The sequence below is a fragment of the Rattus norvegicus genome, chromosome 16 (genome assembly GCF_021556685.1).
Source record: "Rattus norvegicus strain SHRSP/BbbUtx chromosome 16, alternate assembly SHRSP_T2T, whole genome shotgun sequence".
Lineage (NCBI taxonomy): Eukaryota > Metazoa > Chordata > Mammalia > Rodentia > Muridae > Rattus > Rattus norvegicus.
In genome coordinates, this window is record NC_141549.1 from 86222467 (window position 1) to 86248207 (window position 25741).

Consider the following 25741-nt stretch of genomic DNA (forward strand, 5'->3'; position numbering starts at 1 on the left):
GAGCCGTCTCTCCAGCTCAGGAATTCTTTTAACTCAAGAAATCATTAGCAGGAATGGATACTTCCAAAGCTCAGAGAGAGCCACAGACTTCACAGAAGCAGGCAGTACAGTCTAGTCTGGGCACTCCTGTCTGTCACTGACTTGGCAGAAGATACTTCTTTTGCAAACCTAAGTCCCAGCCTGCTGCAAATCTCAGGAGCCGCCAGATCTATGTCCTGAGGACTTTGACCCACACAGGGGAAACTACTTCAGTCAGTGTAGGATTCTGGTCTCACAGTTTCCAATAAGATTTTCCAAATTCAACCCAAAACAAAAAGAAACAACAACAAAAAAGACCCACAGCACTACTAAAAGTAGACACATTTTCCCATGAACGAGGAAATGCTCTAAAAATAAGCTTTTGCCCCACTCACTCACTCACCCACATTTATAATTTACTTGTGACCCAAATATCGAATAAACAGCAGAAAAAGATACTGCCAGACACAAACAAGAGGCTTCCACCGATACACGTCTGTTTAGAAAATAGTTGTCCATACGTAAATAAGGATTTGATTCAGGTTTGGTAGTAATCCCAAGTGTTCACAGTCCCATGGGAGCGAGGGCTCACCGACCACAGGCTTTGATGAGGCGAGGGGAGCTCTCTGGGGTCCTTGGCTGCCTGAGGGGGCCTCTCAGGCATGCAGAGTGCTCTGTATAGAATTCCTCTCCGAGGAACATGCTGGGAACGCGTCATTGAGAATCACCATCAATGGAGTCAAAGGCTGTGAGAACAGCTCCCTAGTCCCCGGAGGATGAGTTTCCGTTGCTCTGTGGAACAGCTAGCTTGAACTCAGAAATCACAGATTGGAAGGCTTCCCGCCATCGGCGTTTTGAAACAGGACCTAACAGCATCCTCGGGTAGATGAGAGCTTGGTAGATCTGATGCTAAGTCTCACCTGTACCTGGGGCTCCTCTCAAGCTCAGGGATTCTAGTCTTCAGGGGCTGCCATGTGACCCAGAAAATCCCAAGGGCAGCTGCTCTCTGCACCTTTCTAGAGAGGACAAAGGGGAGCGGCAAGCGTCCTGTCAGGGTGCTGTGTCTTAGGACTGTTGACATCCCTGTGACCAGCATGGGACCACATACCCAGAACACACATAATGCATTCGAGTCACATGGACAGAGGCCTCTAGTTGCTTGTTCCACATATTATCTCATACCAAGTAAAACAGATACTAATAAGGTTGAATTGGCTTGAGCCAGCACACGGTATGCTGACTGGAAATGCTTGACTAATACATATTTATTGAACATGTTTTTTTTTTTTTTGAGGGGATAGGAGGAATCACATAAGGTCATTTCAAACTTTCCTTTTTTAGACAGAATCTCAAACATCCAAAGGCATGTAAGTCTCACGTAGCAGAGACTGACCTTAAACTTTCTATGCTGCAGAGGGTGACCCTGAACTCCTGACCCTCCTGCCTCAACCCCCTAAATGTGGGGATTACAGGCGCACAATACCATGACCATGCTAAATATTCTCCTAGCTTTAGAAATGTGTAAAGGAAAAAGTATTGGGTATACTCAGCAAAGAAGGCTGCTTCAGCTACATATGGCTGTCATCGAAGAAACCAGCCCAGAGAATACTCTGTGGGAGCCTGCTTCCAGGGTCAACTCTCCTCCGATGCCTAGACCTGGGGAAAGCTGTCACACTGGGTGGGAAGCAACCTGAGACTATCTACCCTATGTGTCAGCTTGCCTTGGACGGGGGAACTGGTGGACCACAAGGCAGATGCAGGAGGACGGAGACTTGCTTACAGGGAGGCACTGCTGACACATCAGAAACTTGCCTCATGGCTCTGATATTTCTCTGCACAGCTGCTCTGCCTGTGATTTCAATTACAGAGTGGATTTACTCCAGCTCTGCCTCTTTCTCAGTGTATGTGTGAGTATGCTTGTGTGTGTATGTGTGTGTGTGGTGTGTGCATGCATGTGCATGTTTACTTGTGTGTATGTATGATGTGAGTGTGTGTGCATCATGTGCGTGTTTACTTGTGTGTATATATGATGTGTGTGTGTGGTGTGTGTGTGCATGTGCGTGTTTACTTATGTGTATATATGTTATGTGTGTGTTTACTTGTGTGTATATATGATGTGTGTGTGTGTGGTGTGTGTGTGTGTGCATGCATGTGCCTGTTTACTTGTGTGTATATATGATGTGTGTGTGTGTGTGTGTGTGTGGTGTGTATGCATGTGTGTGTTTACTTGTGTGTATGTATGATGTGAGTGTGTGTGCATCATGTGCATGTTTACTTATGTGTATATATGTTATGTGTGTGTGTGTGTGTGTGTGTGTGTGTGTGTAAACAAAGCCCCTGTTAATCACTGAGACGTGCGGTATCCTAGTAACGTGCTACTTCAGAATGCTGGGAGGTGAGGTGGCTGGCTCCTGCACTGTCTCCACAGGTCTCCAATACAGCCTCACACGGACTTAGAACAATGTCCTGAATGAGCTGGAGGCGTGTCTTCCTCACCCTCAGCCCGACTGGAAGTGCCTCAAAGAGGGAAGGTGGGCCTGGAGCCAGAAGTTCTGAGGGCTGGGCAAGCCAGCTTCAAGCACACTAGAGGGGAGAGCACAGGGGCAAGGGCACATCCAGCAGGGGCTGAAGTGGGAATCCTGGGAGAGCCATGAGCAGAGGACATCCAGGGGGTGCAGAGCAGAGAATGTGCTACACATGTCCAGTGGGGTAACATGAGGAGTCTGTCTCTAAAAGGCAGGGAGGTCCGGGAAGCAGTGGCAAACAGACCTTTGAAGTTTGGGTGACGCCGTCCATCATACATGGGCTCTGACGTCAGAGTTTTCCCCTGAGTTATATACAGATTGGAGTCTGTGCCACCCACAAGCGAGACTGCAGGCAATGGGTTGACCCTGTTGCCTGCGTGGGGCATGGGATGTTCTGCTGAATCACCATGTGGAAGTTTTGTCTCTGGGTGCCAGGTTTAAGGCCAAAGAGCACTGCTGTCCGACGGATAAAAACTCCTGTTCTATAAACACGTTCCTCCCAGCGGCAATCCATCTTCCTCGTGGGCTTAGAAATGTTTCAACAGTGCTGAGTGGGATGGATCACAGGACTTGCTCTCTTTCTCATTCAGCGGGTAAAAATAAATCTTGGATTTCGGGCAGAGGGGAGGAGGCAATGCCAGAAGTCCAGAAACCTTCCCTTTTCCAGTAGTGGTGTCTGCACAGGGAGCCACACCCGGCGGAGCCTCGGGGAGGAGACAGATGTGGGCAGTGCCCAGGACTCTCTCTCTGCCTAAAGGCAGCGCAGGGCTGAGCTATTATGGGCTGTCTAGGGTTTCAGGGGGCACATGAATAAGAACGTAACAGTTTATCTTTGGCCACCGAGGTATACTCTTAGGGATTTTGTTCCAATCAAGCCTTGGCCTTAAGTTTTCTCCTCGGGCATTTTTGTCTTTCGGTGTTTTCCTATAAAGGTAGCACTGAGAATTTTCTTAAACATAATAATGACTTGGGGATACACAACCCCAGGGGTCCATGTTGGAGGGCAGGTGAGCAGCAGTAGAGAAAGTTCACACTCCTAATGCTGTGACAGCATCACTTCTTAAAACAGACCCAAAGGGCCTGGAGCTCGGTGCAGAACAAAGCCAGAACTAGGGATGACCAGCCAGTGTTCCACAGGGCCCTCTGAGGGTGCCAGGAGCGGGTGGGATGTGGAAGGTGGTGGGGGCTGCTGCTGCAAGGCTGGGAGGGAGGAGCCTCAGATGTCTGACTTCAAGCTGGGGTCTTGTGTCCCCGCCAGGAAAGACTGCTGCTGGCCTCCGAGTCTCCCAGCTGACGTGAATTTAGAACAACCCAAATTAAAAAAAAAATCCCAGAAGCCTTCTAAACTTAGAAAAGAGCTCATGGCCCCGTTTGCTCCTTCCCAACATGGTGTCACCAGCAGCTAGAGAGGCAACTGCCCAGGTCAGTGGAGGAGGCTGAGAACCGGCAGCAAATGCAGCTTAGTAGGTGGTTTTCCTGCAGTGGTGCTGTCCACCTACGTGGAGCAAGGTCTCTTGCTTTGAGAGCACAGGTTGGCAGGACTTCAGTCACGTGACCCCATCCAGCGTCAGTCTCTGCAGGTCTGAGTGGCTTCTCCTCATACATGCAATGCCAGCTGTGGTGGTACATTTGTGTTTGGGTGTTGAGATGGCCCATTCAAGTAGGTTTTCTGGGCAAAGGTTTCCCCCACAGGACATCCAACCTCCTCCCTTCGGCATCTTCAACAGAACCCTTTGTAGAAACCCTAGACTCAGAAGACCGCCCCAGAGGGACAGCTTGTTTTCTAAGATGACTGACTGAGATGTGTGTGTCACAGACCAGGATCTTCCTTCTCTGCCAAGAGGCTTACACAATGATGCTCACTGGGTCTGCGGGCTAATGTGGAACCATAAGGACAGGGTGGTGCGGGATGGTGATATCTGTTATAGCTGTTAATGGCATGGGGCAGCAACAAGACCTCTCTGTCCCCTGCAGCTCATGGCTTACTAGCTGTCTTACAAAACCCTCTTTCCAATCTGCATGCTGAACCTGGGGGGAACATCCTTATTTTTGCAGAAAACAGATACATCAATAATACTAAAGGACTTCATGACATGGTTAGGAATGACTGGGTGGGTTGTGTGTGAGGCTTTTTTAAAATTGTTTTTATTTTTTAATCAGCCCTGACTCTGTTTCTGTTGGAGCGTGCTCACATGGGCAGACACATCTAAGTGTGTCTTCTAAGAAGCTAATAGGTTGGCCATCCTCTAACATGACTGAGCATTATCTGAACCTCTGGGAGCTTCCCTCACTACTGAGTTATGGTGGTGCCACACATGACATCACAGAACTGAAGACAGAAGGAAGACTCTAGAGTCCACCTTACTTTGACAGGGCATCAAAATTCTTCTTGAGCTATTAAGATAGTAGCTGTTGATAGAACTCTTTCTCCAGACTTTCTTCTACATGGCCCCCCTGTAGTCTATTTAAGATTGCTACCTAGTTTATATAAAGACTAGCATCTTTGTTTCTTTATGGGTGGGTCTGATCTCCCTTCTGACATGGGATGGGTCACAGACCCATTATCTTTCTTTGGACACATTTTCTGTATAGAGCAAAAAGGACCTTCACAGTGGGGCAGGCCCTTAAATTGAGTGACTTTCTTAGTGCCAGAGTTCATCAGTTTAAATGAAGTGAGACAAAAACTGGCCAATTGTCTTGCAGTATTAATTTCTTGGCTTACTGTGCATGCATAACCTTGTCCAATCTAAATATTCAAATGAAATAAATCTCTTTTTGACTTGATACAGACCCAGGAAGCCTACACTCAGCGCCACAATTGCACTGTAGCAGATTAACCTCTGTTAAATGGATACAAAGTTTCTAAATGCAGACTCCAAAAGAATATGGTTTGCAAAACACCCACCTTCCGGATTCACAAAACACAGCTTCTTCCCCTCTCTTCCTCTGGGCTCCCAAAGGTGATGTGAAGAAGGGTATATATGGCTAATTCAACAGGAAAATAGCACTTTTCCTCCCTCCAACCCCACCCCAGCTAGCCCAGACATCACCACAAGAATCCCACTGTGAACCTGGGCACCTCTCTTTTCAAGCATTCGAAAAAATAAACAAGGGCTATTCTTTTTAGTGTGGCCTCTCTAAAGTGGTCTTTACAACACAAGTTGAATTTTTTTGCCATATATATATATTTTTTTTCCATTGATATGGGTCTTATCATGTGTCCTTGGTGGCCTAAAAATGCTATGTAGACCAGGCTGGTCTGGAACTTAGAAAGATCCTCCTGTCTCTGCCTTGCGAGGGCTATAATTAAGGTGTGTGCCACCATGCCTGGCTTTGGACAGGAGTCCTGAAGCTGAAGTGAGTGAGTTAAGATCGTGAGTAGGAGTTGTGGGCATGTTTCCTCTTTCACACACTGGACTGGCCATCCCTCTCCTGAGTCCTCTTTCTTCAGATTATAAATGGCAACTTTTTACCACCGAGTTGAGTGTTAATCAAGAGGTGTGTGTGCGCGCGCGTGCTGTCAATTTCTCCTGGTAAAAGTCCTACCGTATCTATTTAAGAGAACCCTTTATCAAAATTGTCAAAGCGGTATCTCCTGACGCCTCTACTTTTATTTACTTGGTGTGACACACTTTTTGTACCTTGTGCACACACATTAGCATGAATGCTTTGGGTAATCTGTGAAGCGACTGAAGGCATTCCATAAATAGAGCGGGCGTATTTATCAAGTATCTAAGGAAGAGGATGACTCACGCCTGTTGTCCCCAGCACCTGCTTCTGTACTTAGTCATCAGCAAGGCTGTGATTCAGAGATCTCTCTGGGGAAGCAGGCGGAAGACGGGTGCACATTGTTCTATGAAAACTCCGAGTCTTGTCTCTCTCCCTTAAGTCTTTATGTGTGCTGTGGAAAGAATTTATTCCACTTGGCTCACTAACAAGAAGCTAAAGCCATGTTACAGCTGTTTTAAGAAAAAAGGTTCTCCAGTGTCCCAGAGCACCCTGGGGATGCAACAGAGGCTTCATTATGGAAGGAGGTGCCTATGCTCCGAGTGCGAGCTGATCGACGCAAGTCCTTCTAGGCTACCACACTGCTTCTGTTTTCTGATCTGAGGACTGGTCCCACCAGCAGGGAACAAATAAATGATGTTGGTAGGTACAGGCTAGACCCAGGGAAACATAGGAGCATAGGAGTCCCAGAGCAAAGGCGTCCCTTTGAAATATGTTCTAAGAAAGGGATAGATACATTGAGTTCTTAGAAAGGAAAATAAAGCCCACGAAGAGGTGACGGTTTAAAAATCTACCATTATCAGTGAGAAGATGTTGAGAGGGACCTAGCAATGTGCTTTATACAACGAACGTAAGTAAATGCGCTTTAATCTGTCACTGGCTGGAAGTGAGGCAGATGACCCCTGACAGTGTGCAAGCTCGACCTCTTGGTCCAACTGGAGGATTCCTCAATGCAAATCCCAGAAGCATTAAGAAGGTACTTATCTGAGACGCACATCTCTGTGCCCCAGGCTGTGACACCGATCCTGTGTGTTGCTGGGACAATCCTTTCCTGTGGCAGGAGCCAGGAAACACAAGCTCATACCTGAGGCCCTTGAACAATTGGTTTAACAATTGTTTCTCTGTAGGATTTAATTTTTTAAAAGTTCCAACCTTTCTGAGGAAACACAGCTACCCAGATGTGTATGCATGAATTGGGCTGTGGTTTGTGTTGGGTCGCCGTGCTTGTAGAGGGGAGGGCGCACCAGGATTTCTTGGTTTTAAGAGACAATGAGGTCTTTGTGGAGACTTCTCACCTTCTGTTGTCTGATACTGGGGGTAAGGAGCTGACAACTTTGATGGTGGCCGGCCAATTCCTAGATTACCTCTAAGGTAATTGGAGATTCCAAAGAGTTAGTTAGCTTATGGAGTGTATAGATCAGAGCATATTCAAAGTGTTAATCTTTAATTTAAAAACTGGAGGGGTTGGGGATTTTAGCTCAGTGGTAGAGCGCTTGCCTAGCAAGTGCAAGGCCCTGGGTTCGGTCCTCAGCTCCGAAAAAAAAAAAGACAAAATAAAAACTGGAGTCATGCATACAGGTGGGCATCAATACTCTAGATTAGGCAACAGCACAGGAGAGGTTTCTTAAAGAAGAAATCTCCCTACTAAAGACGAAGTGCCTGGTAAAGGCTGCGTGGGTGTGCGGAGTGGAAAAGACCTGCGGCCCCTTCCAGCTTTTCCTTCGAGACAAAAGCATTCCAAAGGATTTCTTTGAAAACCTGCCTGGTCTGAGACTTCCTGGGACTGAGCAGCTCTTTTCAGACACAGAAGTCTGAAGGGGTCTCTGTCATCCTGATGGGTGCTGAGGAAGCTGCCTGGTGGATGGAGATAGCTCGGAGGGCCCATTCCGGAGCAGGAAAGTGGAGTTAGCTCTGGCCCTTTACCCTCTGGGATAATGAGGAGGAGGAGGAAGAGGAAGAAGAGGACGCTGTGTTTCCACATGGCTATCCCTACCCTGCTCCCACAGGTTGGCTGTTCCATGCCTAGTGTTCTTTCGGCACCACCAACTTAAGGAAGAGAGACCGAGTCGCCCATGGCAAATGCCTCCAGAGACGGGAAGGGGGCCAGCCCTGGACCTCTGTTGTAGGACAGAGCCTGCATGTACTATCATGGACGCTCTTAAGCCCAGTTCTGAGCGGGGAAGTGGGCCACGTGGTGGGAAAGCTGCTAGTGCCCCCGCTCAGCCCTGGTTCTGGCTTTGTCATCTGAGGCACGGTACCTGACAGCAGACACTGAGTGAAAGAAACTGGTGAGATGGAAGAAAAGGAGTTTTGTTAGAGGTGGCCCTGAGAACAGTCCTTTAGGTCAGCTCAGCCTTGGGTGTGAAGGTCACCCTGTGCATTGTAGAATGTTTACATCTGTCCCTGGCTTTACCACAAGATGGGGGTGGGGTGGGGGCGAGGGAGGAGTAGGAAAACTAGATGCTTGCCTCATTGTAGCGACTCTGCCCCATTTTACAGAGGGGGAACCTGAAGGGGAAGGGTGTGTCCTGTGTGCTGGGTGCCTGGGAATCTGTGTGTCGGAGCTGGAACAAGACTCCAAGATGAAGTTCCTCACGTGGGGTGTCATTTTCAGCCCTGGATGACAAACTGGTGTCCAACTGTAGGGCAAACTCTGCAACCCATATGCACATTAGCCTGCTGTGGGACGTCTCCCCCCCCCCACCACCTTGGGTAGGGGGGAGGCCTGAGAAAACCAGGGGTTGCAAGAACAACTTCCCAGACCCGCAGCCCCCACAGGAGAGCTACTGGCAGACCGTCAGAGTACCACCCTTGGCTTAGAGGAGGAGGCTTGAGAGGTTTCCAGGCCGGTCAGGGTGTTCTTGAGCTCAGGAATGCTCTGAGAGGGAAGATTTCATGAGACTGCGGTGGTGTAATCGGGCTAAGGTTAGGAGTGGGGGTGGGGTGCAGTGCAGGGCTGGACTGCAGCAAGCAAGGAGTTAGTGGACCACGGTGTCAAGGGACTTGGAGGGAGCGTTGGCCACATTTGCAGAAGCCTCCTGGTGCACAATCAGGTGACTCCCTGAGCACCAATGGGAAAGAGAGAGAATAGGGAGCTAGAGGATTGCAATTTCTACCACAGAGCTGTGTCCAAGAGGCATAAGAAGTGTACACAGATGGGGAGACCAAGAACCAATCTACAGAACTGTCTCCTCCCTGGCTCAGCTACTTTGTTTAGTAAAAGAAACCACCCATGGAGAAGTGAGGTTAAGGCAGCAGGAACAATTCTGGACCACTGAGTTTCAAGTATGTAAGATCGCCTCAGATATCCAAGGAAGCCCATTTGGGCCAGCACTGGATCTCAGTTCAAATTTTGGTCCCGAACTCTCCAATTATGTGATTCTAGGCACCTTCCTTTATTGTTCTTGATTTAATTTCCTCAAAAGTGAAACGGGGACTACTTCACAAGATCTATGGGAACTTCCTAGACAGAAAGTATTCCCAATAGTAGCCATATTACCATAGTAGCCAGGCGCATGCTACCTTCTCCTCTCCACAATTCATACCAAGCACTGGAACCAAACCCAGTGTGTGGTGGTAACTGATGTGGTAAACCTCAGCTTGGTTGCAGGCTTTGTGGGTTCTCTGGGATTCTTATATGGCTGTGCAGTGTTAGGTTAGGTCCTGGGCAAGCAGGGATCTAAGCAAAGATAACGTCAAATGGCGGTCTACTCTGGCGCACATACCACCCAATAAGAGGGCAAGGAAAGAACCGGGACAGGAAGGCACCAACGGGCAGATGTTGCAGACAGGTATATATCCAGAAACAGGCATTTGAAGCACATGTGTGTCAGAACGCTTGAGAGCTATGAGTTCCTACAGGTAACCCAGGGAGACCCTGTGCATGTGACTGAACCTAACGTTCTGGAGAGTGCACAGCCTTCAGTCTAAATTCTATGTCCCCGGGTTTCCTACTGAGCACAGACTCTCTTGAGAACACTGTTCTCCGAGGTATTTTGATTTTCCTTTCCAAAGAACAGCAGTGCAATACTTCACTCCCCAAAGAGCTCGACAGGGGATTCTCTAGCCAGGGTAATACACTCTTGAGGACACATATTCTGTGTCTGATGGACAATCAGGTCCCCGGAGGGAAAGAAGGTGGACACTGATACCCTCCCGTCTTGAAGATGTGCTACCTCACACTGTGTGTCTTTCAGGAGGCAGGAAGAAGGGGGAACCCTGACTCTGGGGAACCAAGTCAGTGTGAGGATTCTGAAGCCCGGATGTGTTATTAACATGAAGCAGGTACCCCCGAATGAGTAATATCCTAGGCTTGGAAAATTCACAAGTGAGTCATTATGCTTCTTTTTCTATTGGAAAAGAAACAGGTATGGGATATCCTACCCCTGAGAAAGGTGATGTGGTCAAAAATAAACTTTTAGTCCTACACCATATGGATGGTTAGAAATGGAGTAAATATCCCATTGTAGCTCACGTACATCAGAACCCACCTCAGTTTTGGAAATGCAATGCTATGAGTCAGAACAATGGCTTCCCACAACACCCATTGTGCACATGAAGACGGGAAACTCAGACACAAACAAGAGACAAACAGCATAACCTGCCAAGAAGATGCAGGAAACACTTGCTCATGTTCACCCCAAAAGTGGAACAAGATACTAATTATTATTCCAGATGAATGTTAAAAATAATACTCGATTTACTGTAGTGGCCACAAGATGAGATTTGAATACAGCATTGTTTAAAGGAAAACAAAACCTCTCGTTACATCCACTGTTTAAATTGGAAGATTTATCTTTGTAGGCTATCTTTCTTGGGCAAGTGAGATAAGATTTTTATAGACAAGAAAAAGCTATCTTCTGCAAACAACTTGTGTTAAAAATAATCACAGAGATAAACAAGCAATAAAAGGTTTAAATTTTAGACAACAGGACAATACTGCTGGTTTTGGTTGAAAGACTAGGATGTCAGTAAAACCCAGGAAGAGAAGCTATGGAGGACCAGCCTTCTCATTTCCACATTCCATGGTGCTCAGCTCAGAAGTCACTTGAAGGAAGGACAGGGAGTCTATGGGGTCTTCACAGACAGAAATTTACCATTAAACAAAAAAGTATGCTGAAGGACTCTGGGCAGGCCTTTGTGCCTATTACACTCCCATCCGAGGTCGTAAGGCCTCTTGTTCAAAGGAACCACCTCTGAGAGGGGACCCTGAGCCTGAGGGTGTGAGGTCAATGGTCACCGTCAATTTAATAAGTGTATTAAATACTGGTGTTCACGCTTCATTTACAGTGTCAGCATCTGTGAACTGAGGTGAAAATAGTTGGAACTCCTGGAGTGGGGTTGGGGGGCAGTGGAGAGCCAAACAGAGGAGGAGTGTATGTGGGGGTTCCCCAGATCCTTAGGGTACAATTTAATCTTGGCTTTGCTGGCCTGCTTTCTAGTCTGTGAGCCGACTCCCTGAATACGTCTGGAGCTCGTGTGGTTCGATGCCAAGAATAAACAGGGATCAACAAGGGACATGGGGACAATTGGAGAGTGATCTTGGGGTACAGCCAGCCTCAGACCACAGGCAGCAAAGTCTCAGTGTGTCTGGAGGTCCCATCTCAGCGTCTATGGCTGTGGCTGGAGGAGAAGCATGTGTAGAGGGAAATAGCAGTCAGTGAGCCTCTCTGGGTTTGATACAGACATGGATGAACCTTAAAAGGCAACAATGCTTTCAAATAACCTCTCAGGACATTAGAAAAGGACACACTGTGCCTCTTTTTAAATTTTCAGAGAAGTGCTAAAAATAACAACATTCCCATAGTGTGCAACATTAGCCAATCGAAGGCTTTTCTATGATGGTAAGTTGCTGATCTAGAAAGACAGAGAGTATGCACGATGTATGTAAATGCCTATATGTGCACATACATGGCATGCAGACGCTACAGTGCTAGGCATGTTGGCTGCAGCACGTCTTAGTTCCAGGAAGCATGATGGCAGCCAGAGAGTCTCTTCCTATTTCAGCGGCTGCTGGGAGGGACACGTTGTCATGAGGATAGGTCTTGTCCCCCGTAAATGTCAATGTCAGAAGACAACTTATTCAGCTCTGCCATTGGCTTTGGCTTTTCCCATGACTCATCTCTCCTTCCAAGATAGCTGACATTTCTGAAGGGCACCCTTTTTATTAAGTTTTATTTCCCTCTACCAAAGAAGTCGTTCTCATTTTCCACACTTGGGAGGCCATTTTTCACCCACAAAGTCCTTTCTGTTTATTTCTTTGTTGCCTTGTTCTCCTTGAGGGTATGCAGACAGCCACATACCCTGTCTACCAATGCTAACCTCAAAATAAAGCCCCCAAAATACCAGTGGCAATTCACATTTAGAAACATCCTTCTTGGTCCATGGCCAGCTTCATGGGATGTCTGTGTTTGAATTGGGTCAGATTTAGAGAGAGACAGACAGACATACAGAAAGAGACATGTAGGTAGACAGACAGACAGACAGACAGACAGAGAGAAACTGACAAGAGAATCAATGTGGCCCCCTAAGGAGAACCTGCTTCCCCTGCTAATGCACTGCTGCCCTTTTCCTCTTTCTCGCCTGTGGTGTTGGAAATGAACCCTAAGCCTTCATGCACAGCTGGCAGCCATTCTAGCACTGAGCCATACCCAGCCTAACCTTGGAAGGTTTTTTTTTATTTTGTTTATTTTATTTTATTTTTTTGTTTGTTTGAGTGAAGCTGTGAGCTTTCATGTGGGGACTCCATGTTGAGTGACAATCCCAAAGAAGAGCTCAATCCTGCAGCTGGGAGGCTTTTGAGCCTAGCATTTACCAGCTGTCTTGTTTCGTGGTGACACAGTATCTCACGTAGCCTTGGCTGTCCTGGCAGTCCCTATGTAGAACACGTGCACAAAACACTTTTATCTCCTCTGTTCTGCCTGGATCTCACTCTGGAAGATGATGAAGCTGTTCTGCCTTTCCTTTTCCTCCTAGGTTACCAGGAAAGCCTGACAGATTTCCATCTCTGGAGCCATCCAGGAACAAATGGGCATTCCTCAGCCTCACAGTTTTCTTCTTCTCTTCCTTAAAATGCAGTTGGGTGCCCTGTCAATTGTCTACTTGAGTAATTTCTTCACTGTATGCAGAGAAGTGGGATTGTTTGTAAAATGTCAGGAAGGGTTTGCTTCTGCAGCTGCTTCATGATTGTCATCTATCTGTCTGTTTTCCTGTCTCTGCCGCCTCCTCTTCCTCCTCCTTCCTCCTCTTCCTCTTCCTCCTCCTCCTCCCCCTCCTCCTCCCCTTCAGGGTGGAGGTAGCCACAGCTGTTCTGTAACTACATAGACCAAGCTAGCCCTAAACTCACAGAGGTCTGCCTGCTTCTGTCTCCTGAGGGCTGGGATTAATGGCACGTATGCTCCAGTACCGTCTTCCTTTCTTGTAAGTTGGCAATGGTACCTACAGCTTGGGGCACACAGTTGACCCCCAGGGGTTCATGCAGCTTGTGGGACTGCTGATGATAAACAAGATCTGCTGGTTCTGTGGGCTGGGCTGGGCTGGGCTGAGAAGCCTAGACCAGCATATACAAAAGAGAACGGCCTTTTCCAGAGCGTGCTTTGTGGATTTTGTGTCAACTCAATGGATATCGCTGGTGCTGAGGCCAACACACAGCCACTTTCACCAAATCCAAGAGAGGCCAGTTTGGCTGGCTGACGTTGACTAGGATGTGGTACATGGATGTAATAAGTTCTCAGAGAGCATTTATCAGGAGCCCTAAGAATGTCACACACATAACTTGCATCTTTTTAAAATGCAGTTATTCCCACGCACAGCCTGGACCCACCAGTGTTCTTCGGTTTTTATTACGGAGAACCCAACCTCAAACCATCTGTTTTCTTTATTTAAAACAGGCTTTAGGGTTGAAGATCAGTTCTGTGCCTCCCAAAGACAACAGTGCAGTAAAATCCAATGCTGAGAGGGTCAGGGGAGCCAGGGAGTTGCATACCTCACCCACTCTGCGCTAACTGCTGCTTCTACTCCCTTTCTTCTTTTCTGTTTTTCTTTTTCTATTGTGGTCCCAAACCTTTCAGAAAGGACTTGGGGAATGTAAATGTTTGACCTCTAGTGAGCGTGTCCTTTCTACCGTCTGTGTGTCAAGGGGAAACTGGCCAATGAGTGTTTGTCTGGGGCAGCATTTCCAGGGGCTATTCCTGCAGATCTTCTAGAACGTCAGTGTTGGTCGCTGGACTCAGGGATATTTTGATCTTTCTAATCAGTGGGGACATATGGCATTTGGAAGGCTGCGTTATGCTTCCCACATGAGTCAGACAACTGACTACTTGAATGGTTACTTGTCCTCACCCCAACAAAGAGCTTGGGGAAGACAGAGGGCTGAGCTGCTCAGGGCCACAGGATGGCCAGCTTAGGACAATTCTGAGATCCCCAAGGCTGTCAACAACAAACTAGTTTAGTATTTGCCCTGGTGCCAATGACAGAAACACAAGATGGATGTGGCCTCTTCCCTTTGAATGTTGAAGAGAGCGGTTCTTGCTGTGGCAGAGATGGGGTCCTATAAACCCCAGAACCCATTGCATGCATGCACGGGAGAAAGAGTGTTGCGTGATGGGTCACTGTACCATAGTTTCCTCTGATTATTGTTTTAATACGTCTAAACTAAACTGAGGAGAGCAGCTGGGTAAGTGTGCAGACTCTGTTATATTCTCTTCACTTCTGCGGGCACTGGACAGAGCCAGCCCACAGGATGCTCGTTTAGAGCCTTGCGCAGACTAACTCTGAAGGGCCTTTGTGACCGGCTGGACTGTCAGACAAACTGCGTCACCCCTTCCATATGGAGACCTAATGGTCCCAGCTGCCCCCACGAGGGAGATAAAGCCACACAAGGTTCTTGTAACACCACACAACATTTTCTCACAACTTTGGCCTTTTTAGAGATCCCATAATTGTTAAGCATGAACTGGAAGTGTAGAAAAGAAACAAAGACCTGGAGAGCAGCGTGCCTTCTCTCACAGAGAGGGGAAAATGCTTGAATGCCCATGGGAAAAATGCTTTAATGCCCAACTTGTCAAAACATTCCATCAAGAGGTGGGAAAGGGAAGCTGACTGAGGCCAGAGCCCTTGTCTGGTTTACAAGAAGCTTCCTTTAACTTAGGTAATCAGTGGCCTTTGGGAACCCGTGGGGACCAGCAGGCTCCGACTTGCCATTCTTAGTTGGTGGACCGTATGGATATGACTCCCTGTGGAGGAGTGATCAGAACTCTCAGATAGGCCCTCTCTACCTGCATCAACTACATTTCTATGCCGAACTTCCAGACAAACAACTACAGCTTTTACCCTGTTTTTCAGAAAACACCTGCCACCAGGAACCAGGCGATAAAAGGGTTAATTTTTCTCTGTACTTCATTGCCTCCTCTGAGCTAGAAGATTCCTTCTCCAGGGCTGGCTTGTTCGAAGGTCCAGAGGGCATCTGTGGCTTGGGAGACAGTGGCTCTCTCTCTGATCCCCAGGGAGGTGGGATTCAGGAAGGATTCTGAGAGGTGGCTCTGAAGCAGCTGCCTTCCTTAGCAACTTTAGGAGTCAAGACATTTAACTATGAAAGAGTCTGTCAAAGGCTGCCAGCGAATCATCAGGGCATATGAGTGTACAGAGCTCGTCGGAAGAGACGAGGGTAAACGACACATCTAAAGGCTGCGACTCCTGGAGACAACCCCCACCATATCAGAGTGTCACTGCGCATGGCCGAGTCTCTGTCTGGTGTCACCACCGGTCAGGTTTTATCATGCACTGGCTTAGCTTAGTAAACAGCTAGGATGTGAATGCCTCCTGTTAAGGCCAGTGAACTTGCACCAAAGACTTCCCCATGCCCCATTATTTGTTAATGCATTAATTAATTAATTTGCTGGTATGAACAAACCTAGAGTAAGGCTTAGGCAAGTTCAGGTGAAGGGGATGATGGCTTCAGAGATGGTGGGCACGCGTCTTCCTTGTCGAGTGTGTATGTGTGGGGAGGGTGCTGATGATTGGATTTTGGAGATCAAGCATACTGGGCATGCGTGGCTCCTCAGCCGCGCCTCGGTTCTCAGCACGCCATCCATGGCGTCCTTCCTACAGTGATGCTCTGTGCCCCTGTTCAGTGAACCCATGTCAAAACTTGTTTTTTAGCAATGTTTTTTCTTTCTGTAGCCCAGGAGGCAGTTGGGTCGCCAAAGTCCCCAGCATGAGAGCTACCAGACAGAAGGGGGTCTCATCAGAGAGACACACGGAGCCTCACATTTGAAAAGCAAGAAGATCAATGCTTCTTAGAGGCCTCAGAGAGAGGCAGAGAGCTAGGTGACCCCCCCAACCTCCTAGAAACTCCTTTTACAGGCTGATTGAGAGCTCATCAGTCAGTGGTCTACCCAGCTGGACCTCAGCCTATTTACTTTCGAGATCAGATCTCATTGCAAAGATCTGAGCTGAACAGGTCACACATCCTGGTCGAATGTCCAGGCAACCCTGGCTCTCTATTGTCCCGTTCTTCCCTGGGATACACTACCTAGGATATCCTTACACACTGACTGAGAGTTCATTCTCTTTCTCTCTCCCTTTGTTTCTCCCTCCAGCCTCTCCTCACCAGAGCTGACCTTAAAGCCACAGCTGACCTCTGTGCCTGCACCCTGGGCTGGCCCATCTCCTTCACTTGAATTTATCAAGAGTCTTAGAATGGGGAATGCAGCAGCTAGACCTTCCTCATTTCCCGGAGGCACCCATGTCACGCACACACCGTGATCAAATTTTAAGAATTAAAGGGATTTTAATGGAGGCAATGGAGTGAACCAGAACTCACGGTTAAACATTACATGATAGAGGATTATGGGTAACAAACTGAAAAAAATGAACTAAAGTCAACCTCACTGGTTCTTAACTCATGGGTCGTGATCCCCTTGGCAAACCTTCATCTCCAAACACATTATGGTTCATGACAGTAGCAAACAGTTATAAAGTAGCAATGAAAATAATTTTATGGTTGGGCGGGGTGTGTACTGGCTGGTTTCGTTTGTCAACTTGACACAAGCTGGGGTTATCTGAGAAAGGAGCCTCCCTTGAGGAAATGCCTCCATGAGACCCAGCTGTAATGCATTTTCTCAACTAGTGATCAGTGAGGTAGGACCCAGCCCACTGTGAGTGGGGCCCTCCCTAGGCTGGTAGTCCTGGATTCCATAAGAGAGCAAGCTGAGCAAGCCAGGGGAAGCAAGCCAGTAAGTAACATCCCTCCATGGCCTCTGCCTCAGCTCCTGCTTCCTGCCCTGCTTGAGTTCCAGTCCTGACTTCCTTGGGTGATGAACAGCAATGTGGAAGTGTAAGCTGAACAAACACTTTCCTCCTCAGCTTGCTTCTTGGTCATGATGTTTGTGCAGGAATAGAAGCCCTGACTAAGGCAGGGGCTCACCACTATCTGAGGAAATGTATTAAGGGGTCACAGCATTAGGAAGGTTGGAAACCATGCTCTGCACCAACCTTGGAGAGTCATGGAGCTCACTCACAAGAAGCTGTCTTCACCTGTCCCTCTCTGTTTTCTGTTTATTGTTAGATTATGATGCCCATGGAATTCACTCCATGAATTTTCCACTCAGTTTCCCACTGAGCTGTCTGCTGGCTTCACAGTGTATAAGAAGACAGGGCAGGTTAGGAGGTCTTCAACCATCTGTTAGAATTGCGTGTGTCGTAATTCACCAGAAGAGGAAGGTTAGACTCCTGTTTTGCTGCTCCTGGCCTGAGGGGGGATGTCGCATGCGGAGGCCCCTGCCACAGTCCCCACCTCTTCCTACTCCAGTCCTAAGCCTCACAGGAATTTTCTAGAGACTAGTGGTTCTGCCTGCAGGAAGCCATGACCACCCCAGTTCCCCCAACCCCCGCAGCTCAGCACATGGGGTGGAGAATTGTGCTCTGTGTATTTTACGCAGACTCTGTAACTTGAGCATTCTCTTGGAACCGGACCACAGTGCATTTGTGATTTCTCCTTGGAGTCCAAAAGTTATCCAGTGACAGAGTTTCTGCTGTTGGCTGTCACCATGGTGAGAACACAGTAACGAGGGTACCGTGTCCATATAAGGCCTGAGTTAGCTGAGCACAGCCTGCAGGGAGGCTGTGTGGCAGCTACAGCAGCACCGTGGGGAAAATATATGGTAAGCGACCCCAGGGGAACCTGTGAGAAAGCACTCACCACTCACAGGCTCCCTGGAGTCAGACTCCGCCCCACTGCTATTTTTATAATAACATTATTTAAGAAAAATATTATAGAAGTAAGAGCAGTTCAGAAGTAGCCCTGCTTTCTGCAGAAACATGTGTGGGTGAATATATGTTACAAGTCCTTTCTGCATGCATGTAACTGGAAACAGATACATAGTTGTCCGGGGAAGGAACTACCTTTGGTAAAATGTCTAGTGACATGGTCAGGAAGGCACACACAGTGTCATCACGAGTCTCCCTATCGGCTCTGTCTTACCCTGCAGCATCCGGTGTGATCCACTTAGAGTAACATAGCGAGTGATGACTGAGCCTGCATCCTCGAGGTGTCTTTCTGTCCTCTCACGGGTGCAAGGACGCAAGGGTGAGATGGAATCATGGGAGTGCACCCTGCCATGTGACTGGCCCCTTGACCGTGAGCATATTGGGAGGATGACACGAAGACGACGACCTCAGTGGCTGTGCTGGGGACTCCCTAAATTGCAGACATGCAGAAACCCTTGACAACTCCTTCCTGGAACCTCTAAGAAGAGACCGTGTGGCAGAGCACACTGCCCTGCAGGCAAGTCTCCATTCAGACGTATGTGTGGCCTTTAGGGAGAAAAACATCCTCACAGAGACATCCCGCAAACCTCTCATCTGTGGGCTCTGCTCTGGGTAATCATAGCCCACGTGGAATGCCAAGCATGGGGGCTGCTCCTTGGGCTCATTCTGGCTTACCCCAGTGGCCAGAATACAGGGTCCTCCTGGGGTCTAACCATTCCCTTGCCTGGTTCTAGAGGCATCTACACAGCACTAAATGATCGGCTCTGTGTCCATATAAGGAGGCTGAGTCAGTCAGAGCCTGGGGAGCCAGTGCCTGAGGTTGGACACCTTCATCGCTCACAAATCATCCCACCCTTGGCAAGGTCCCTTAGGGAGGGACCAGGAGGATTTTACGTATTAAGAAATGAGGCTGGGAGTGGTGCTGTGCACACCTTTAACCCTAGTACCCAGCAGGTAGAGGCAGGAGGATCTCTATGAGTTCAAGACCGTCCTGATCTACATAGAGAGTTTCAGGTCAGTCAGGACTACATAGTGAAACCCTATTGCAAAATAAACAAAATAAATCTAAAATAAGCAGTGCAATTAAATAAATAAATAAATATAATTTATGGTATATAGGTCTGTCCTTTTAAAATGTTGGCAAATGATCTTCGGCTCACAGTCGCAAAAGAACTCAGTCTAAGCAGAGAAACCCTTGACTTGAGCTAAGCATCCCTGCTTTCAGAACTGGGGTTCCTTATGCACACCTGTGATCTCTGTGATTAACACAGTTTTCAGTCAGCCAAGTCAGCAAAGGAAAGAGGGCCCTTGTCATCAAGATCTCCTGCAGGTCCTTGAGGAGGGGACAAGGGTCATGCTGCAGAAGAGGAATGGGAACAGCTGCTCTAAATGCTGATGGGGACAGACAGATCTGGGTGAAGCTCACCGGAGACTCAAGAGCCATTGTGACTGACAGCTGAGAGACCAGCGTCACACACACCCAGTTGCTGTCCAGCTGTCCTGGTGAGGCAAAGGTGAGGCCGGCAGGGTGAGGTCCCGGAAGGAGAGATGTAGTAGACAAGGGTGGCTCTGTGTGGAAAACTACTCTCCACAACTCCACACATGCAAACTGGCCTGGGGACCAAGCCTAGGCCCTAACCTTGGGGATGCTAAGCATAGGATCCAATACTGAGCTCCATCCACCCTAGTGAAAAGACTACCTCTGTTATAAAATGAAACATAGTTTAATTGCATCTTATAAGACTTAAAGAAATAGTTGATAGTCCGGGTTCATTAATCGTTAAAGGGTCTAAAGTTATTTAAAAATTCAGCACATGGTCAACATGTCTGAAGACAGAACAAAAGTAAACTTTTGTTTTCAGCCTATAATATAATAAGATATCCAACACTGAGGCTACTAATTAAAAAATGTATGGTTCACACAATAATAAGCCTATATAGTAGCTGCAAAAGGCAGACGGGAAGAGGAAGAGAGAGGGAGAAAGAGGAATAAAAGGGTGGGAGGGGAACTGATTGAGAAGAAGGAGTGGGAAAGTGTGGGGGTGGGGGTGAGGGAGGGGAGGGGAGGGGTGGGTGTGGGACACAGCACCCTGTGAGCGAGTATGATATTGTCAAAAAACCCACGTTGCTCAATGAAGAAGAATAGGATATGCATATACCTTTTTTTTTTTTTTAAACAAAGAAGCATTAGTGTATTGTGTGTACCAGAAAGTCTATCTTTTCTGGCAAAATGGCTCAGCAGTATAGAGTATGTGTTGTTTTTACAGAGGACATAGTTTAGTCCCAGTACTTGTGTGGTGGCTCATAACTACCTGTAACCCCAGTTCTGGGGGATGTGACGACCTCTTCTGGCCTCTGTGAGCACAGCACACAGGTAGTATGCATACAAATATGCATGTAAACATTCAAACACATGAAGTAAAAAATGAAAATTTATAAAAAATAAAATAACCCTGAAACTGAACCACCAGTTTTAAGGGCAAAAGAGCAAAAGAGCAAAAGCAATCACCCGAAGACTGAAGGAACTTGTTAAACCTGCTGCCTTCTGGGAGACCTGGTGACCACTCGGGTGCCATGGTGATCTCTCAGGCGACATTCTCTTTACTTGTCTAGGAAGTGACCCTCATCAAGCACACTCAGGGTACAAGTGATTTCAACCTTGGGAATCTTGTTCATGGGGCAATTCCCAAAGCTCTCAAGTTTTCACACACCCATGTTGCATCACTGGGGCAACCATGTTCTGCTTTATATAACATAAGTTTCTTTATAAAATATTTGCCTATGTAACCATGAGTCTAAAACATCTCTGTATTAACACACACACACACACACACACACACACACACACACACACACACACACACAATTTTAAAAACCAACCTTCTGTCTTCCCTGCATAGCACAGTGTCCTCTTACCATCCTTCCCTAAAGATTACAATATATCATGCAGATGCCTCACATTTAGACACATTGTTGCAAGTAACCTGCAGAACGAACTCACAGGAGACCAGGCACAGCCTAGCGGCTGGGCTATATAAGGAACTTGGGCATTCTCAGGCTTTGGTACCCAGGCGTCTCTGGAGCCAAGTTCCAGAGTGACTACCTGGAGACATCTGTGTTTGTGTATATTCATCACCATGAGAAATAGGACAGTGGTTCGATTGGAGCCCATTTTGTGACTTACTGCACGGTGGAAAGGAGTCAGCTGTACTGTGTCAGAGTAAAGTGTGATCGAACCGCCAATCTAAGGCACTTTCAAACAGCGCCAAGAAACATTTTGCATGACTTACCCGTGCTCCTTTCTCCGGGAAGCACTGGCAGCCCCCACTGCAGTCTCTCCCTCCGCAGGGCACATCCGACTTCTTCACCCCCTGTAGAAACCAGAAACAAGACAGAGTTTACTTAAGAGTGTCATCATATCCTGCCTGTGGGCCCTTTCTCTAACATCAGAGCTTCATTCAAAATGGTCCACGAGCCCTTCTTAGCACAGACGTAAGTAAGGTCCCCACCCCTGTGCTGTCCCATGCATGTGCAGCCTCACATCTGTCCACACCCCACACCACTGTAGCACGCTTGTGGCCCTGAATGAGACAAAAGCTCCCCCCCCCCCCCCCCAGCACAAGGGCTTGGTGCTGCCACAACACACGCTGCCTGGGACAGCCTTGGAAAGAGCACTGACTCCAGATGCTGAGCCAGGAGCCTAGACTCGAGGGCCAGAGGAAACATTCCTCAGACCCAAGGCTGCCCGGGGAAACACAGTCACAGAGTCCAGGAGGTAGACTCTCGGCGGCCTGGAGATGTGAAGGCAAATGAGCCATGGCGGGCAGGGTAGGACTACTCCAGCTCCTACCATGTAAGCGCAAAAGAAGGAGGTGCTTGTGAGGAGGTAGGCCTGGGAATACACCTGTCAGCACGACACCCCCAACAGCACTGCAACTCAGGTAGACACTCCGGAAAGTCCACTCCCTTCTTTCTCCCCCTAACACCCATCCATTCTCTTTGTGGAGGGAAAACTGAGGAATGAGCCTTTTCTAAGTGTTGGGTTGTTTAGCTGAGGTGGCTTCTTGAGTCTCCAGGGCACTGGGGGGTATTTTCTCACTTCCTTGTCTCTATCCCAACATTTCTAATGGACGAAGAATAGAGCCTAGATCACCTGACCAGGGCTGGGGCTGGGGTGGGGCAGGATGGGGCTAAGGGGGTGGACTTTTTCCTCTCAGACTATGCCCATAGGATACAGAAAATTAAGTACCCTGACTCTCTTTCTTCTCTTCTTATCTAAGTCAAGCATCAGCTGTAGTCCCCACAATCCCCCACAGGTATGATAGGATAGTCTTTCCCCATGCTGGAGCAGGAGGGAGTGCACACGAGAGACTCAGTCCTTCCCATCTTGACCACAGTCTGATGCCATTCAACCCAGGGAGCCCAGGTTGTTGGCAGTCACACCTATGCAGACACTGCTTGCTTCTGACAGTCACTCAGCCAAGCTTTCTGCAAGTGGGGCCCAGCAGATGACTGTACCCCTCCAACGTCAAAAAGGTTTTAACCACAGAATCAAAACTATCTTTCACACTTATATATTTTTGGGCACACAGGGAGGTAGGTGGGATCTGGCTCTCTCTTTGGAATCAAGTGGGTTCCTTCACATGTTTTATATGTCCTGCGGAGTCCAGGATTCATCCACAAGCCACTGGGTATGCAGGCCACCACAGACACCTGACTCAGCACCATCCGGCCACAGTCAGTTCACCTTGGGGATCTGCAAGCCTCTGGGCTCTTTTTGTACAGACATAGAAGTTTTCTCATTGGCTGAGCATTTCCTCCAGCGATCCCACTCCACAGTCCTGTAGTTGGGGGCCTGATAATGATTCTCTACCTAATCTATGGTCAAAAAGCCCAGCATTCTCAAATCTTTTAAGTAGTAATTCCCCTAGAGCTCTTTCTTGGGCTAATAAAACAACAGGAGGTCCGTGGGGGTAAGAGTAAACATATATAAAAATACTTTAATGCCTTTGAAATAGGAATCTGTGTTTTTACAGGTTTTGTGTGTGTGTGTGTGTGTGTGTGTGTGTGTGTGTGTGTGTGTCTTCAGCACACATTTACACTGTAGCTCATCAAGTCCAGGTTTTGAAGATAATATTTCTAGAAATAAGGTGCTAGAAGAAATTCGAGTTTCGTAAAAGACCCTGGGCACCGAGGCACGAGCCTGGATGGGTCATACCTGCCATGTGACCATGACCCGACTAGACAGTTATCTTGGCAGTCGTCTCTTATTTGCCGATAATTCACTCACGAGTTGTTGGGAGCATGGCAGGACATCCTCAGTTTAGAAGGTAAAGACCTATGTTCACACATTCTCCGTCTGCCATTTCACAGGGTATTTTTAATTTTGATTTTTAGAGCCACTTGCCAAATCTCTGTAGGTTAAAATGATCTTACAGGTTTCCAATGGATCCAACAGGCTTCCTAGTCTGAAGGTTGGGGTTTCCCCTGTGTTTAATTGTAGAAATTGTCATAATACAGGGTGGAGCACACTGAGGGCCCAACACAGCTCTGGGAGGGAGGCGGCCCTCAGACATCAGACCAGTTCTGCCATCGTCTTTCCAGCCATCTCGCCTGTCCTGCAGAGGCTCTCTTACGAATTCCAGCATCTGCAAGAGCCCTCAGGAAGTGGACTGGAGTGTCTGGTCTCTAGGACAAACAGAAATGTTGACACACTGGGGCAGGGCATGTGCTCCAGGCGGACTCAGAGACCGGACATGTCTCTGGACTGAACTACTTCATTCTCCCGACAGGATGTGGGGCTCTGGAACATTCTCAAGATGTGAATGCCTTCCTGAGACTGTGGGTGAGGGTAGGGGGGACTTGTGGGTAGGCACTGTGTCTGGAGATCTGTCCCCTGCCTTAGGAAGGAACTCTGTCAGTGCACATGAGCCTGGAGTCTACACTTGGAGTTTGAGTCTTGATTCCACTACTCTGCATGATTCAAGGACAAACCACAATCCCAATTCTTGCTGAGTACTTAATAAGAATGGTGGTTTCTTCCCACTTGACCGTCTTTGGTAGCCTGCTCACCACCTCAGTGAAATTCCTCCCTCAGGATTCTGGGACCAGTAAGAAGCCTGTGTTGTGGGCTTGTTGTCCTGTGAGAGGGTATCTCTTGACAAGTTCACTCACTCCGCTCTCACTCATGGACTTGCACGTGTGCACACTCATTTCCTGTTCACACACTCATATGCAATTACGGACCCATTCACACACTTCTCTCTCACTCACACTCATGAAGTCCCTCACTCACACACGCCAGCCATGGTACCACCCTTTGCCGACTGCTTACTGTGGACCATGTACTGTGCTAGGCTCTGGCATAAAGCAGAGATGTATAAGACATAATCCCTGCCTTCATCATGGGTGAATAAGTAGAGAAGATGGTCAAGTAAGTAAGTCATTGCCGACATCGATATCATTTGAATTCTGGTCCAACGATTTGAGGAAGCGGGTATCCGGAAACTAAGCCAGGAAGGAGAGGTGGTGGGTAAAATTGTACTCCCTTGCAGACATGTTGTCCCTATGTAGACTGCCTTGCTATCATCTATCTGTGGGCCACACTCCCAGACTTAGCAAGGACTAGGGCTGTCAATCATCAACTCTTTCCTGGAGAAATCACACTAGCCATCCAATCACGTGCCATCCGAGACACCAAGCCCCATCTAGTGTATCGACTCTGCAAATAAGGCAGATATAGCTATCAGAGGAGGGGAGGGGACACTAATGTCCGCTCCTCATCAGCTTGGACATATGCTGTATTGTGGAGCCCCAGAAATGTGGCTAGGCTGGAGCAGACATGCAGGGGGTTGGCTCTGACCACAGGAGTCATGGGGTGGGGGAAAGTCCTGCAAACGTTGCCCAGAACTGTATGGGCAGCCAGCCAAGAGAACAGCAGAACTCCATAGTCCCTGGAAAGCCAAGCAGTGCAGTGACAAAGATGCTGGGTAAGGTAGAAGAGGAAGGACCTGGAGGTGGCTTCATAGGTGAAACGGGGGGAGGAGGGGGCAATAGATTAGAGACAGGGATCGTCAGCCAAATAGGTCACCCCTGAATGAAAACTGTGCTCTCACTAGCTCTGATGCCCTAAGTGTGGAGTACAGATGTAGGGTCAGTCTGGGACACAGGTAAGAACTGCTCACTCCGTTCTACTAACAAGTCCCATGCAGACACTGTGAAAAGAGAACGCTCACTGTGATGGATTAGTCAAAGAACAGGCTCAGATGTGGCTGTGCCACCCTGGACATGCCTGACCTCATCAATAGGTGCGTCTGTCACAGGAGCAGAAGAATCTCCTACAGGTTCAGTGGGGTCCAAGGCCAGGCGAACCCTGAGTCTATCCTTCCTAGGAAATCCCTCCTTAGGGCCTCCTCTGACCCTGC

The 25741-nt window shown here is 48.0% G+C and overlaps 1 protein-coding gene across 1 annotated transcript in view; it reads right to left on the bottom strand.

Annotated features, from left to right (window-relative positions):
- The window catches only part of Col4a2 (collagen type IV alpha 2 chain), a 135853-nt gene that overhangs the window by 74271 nt on the left and 35841 nt on the right, over nucleotides 1-25741 (bottom strand). The window contains exon 4 of the mRNA NM_001427256.1: nucleotides 21608-21688. Coding sequence (NP_001414185.1) covers nucleotides 21608-21688 — 81 coding nt within the window. The remainder of the gene's footprint in view (nucleotides 1-21607; nucleotides 21689-25741) is intronic.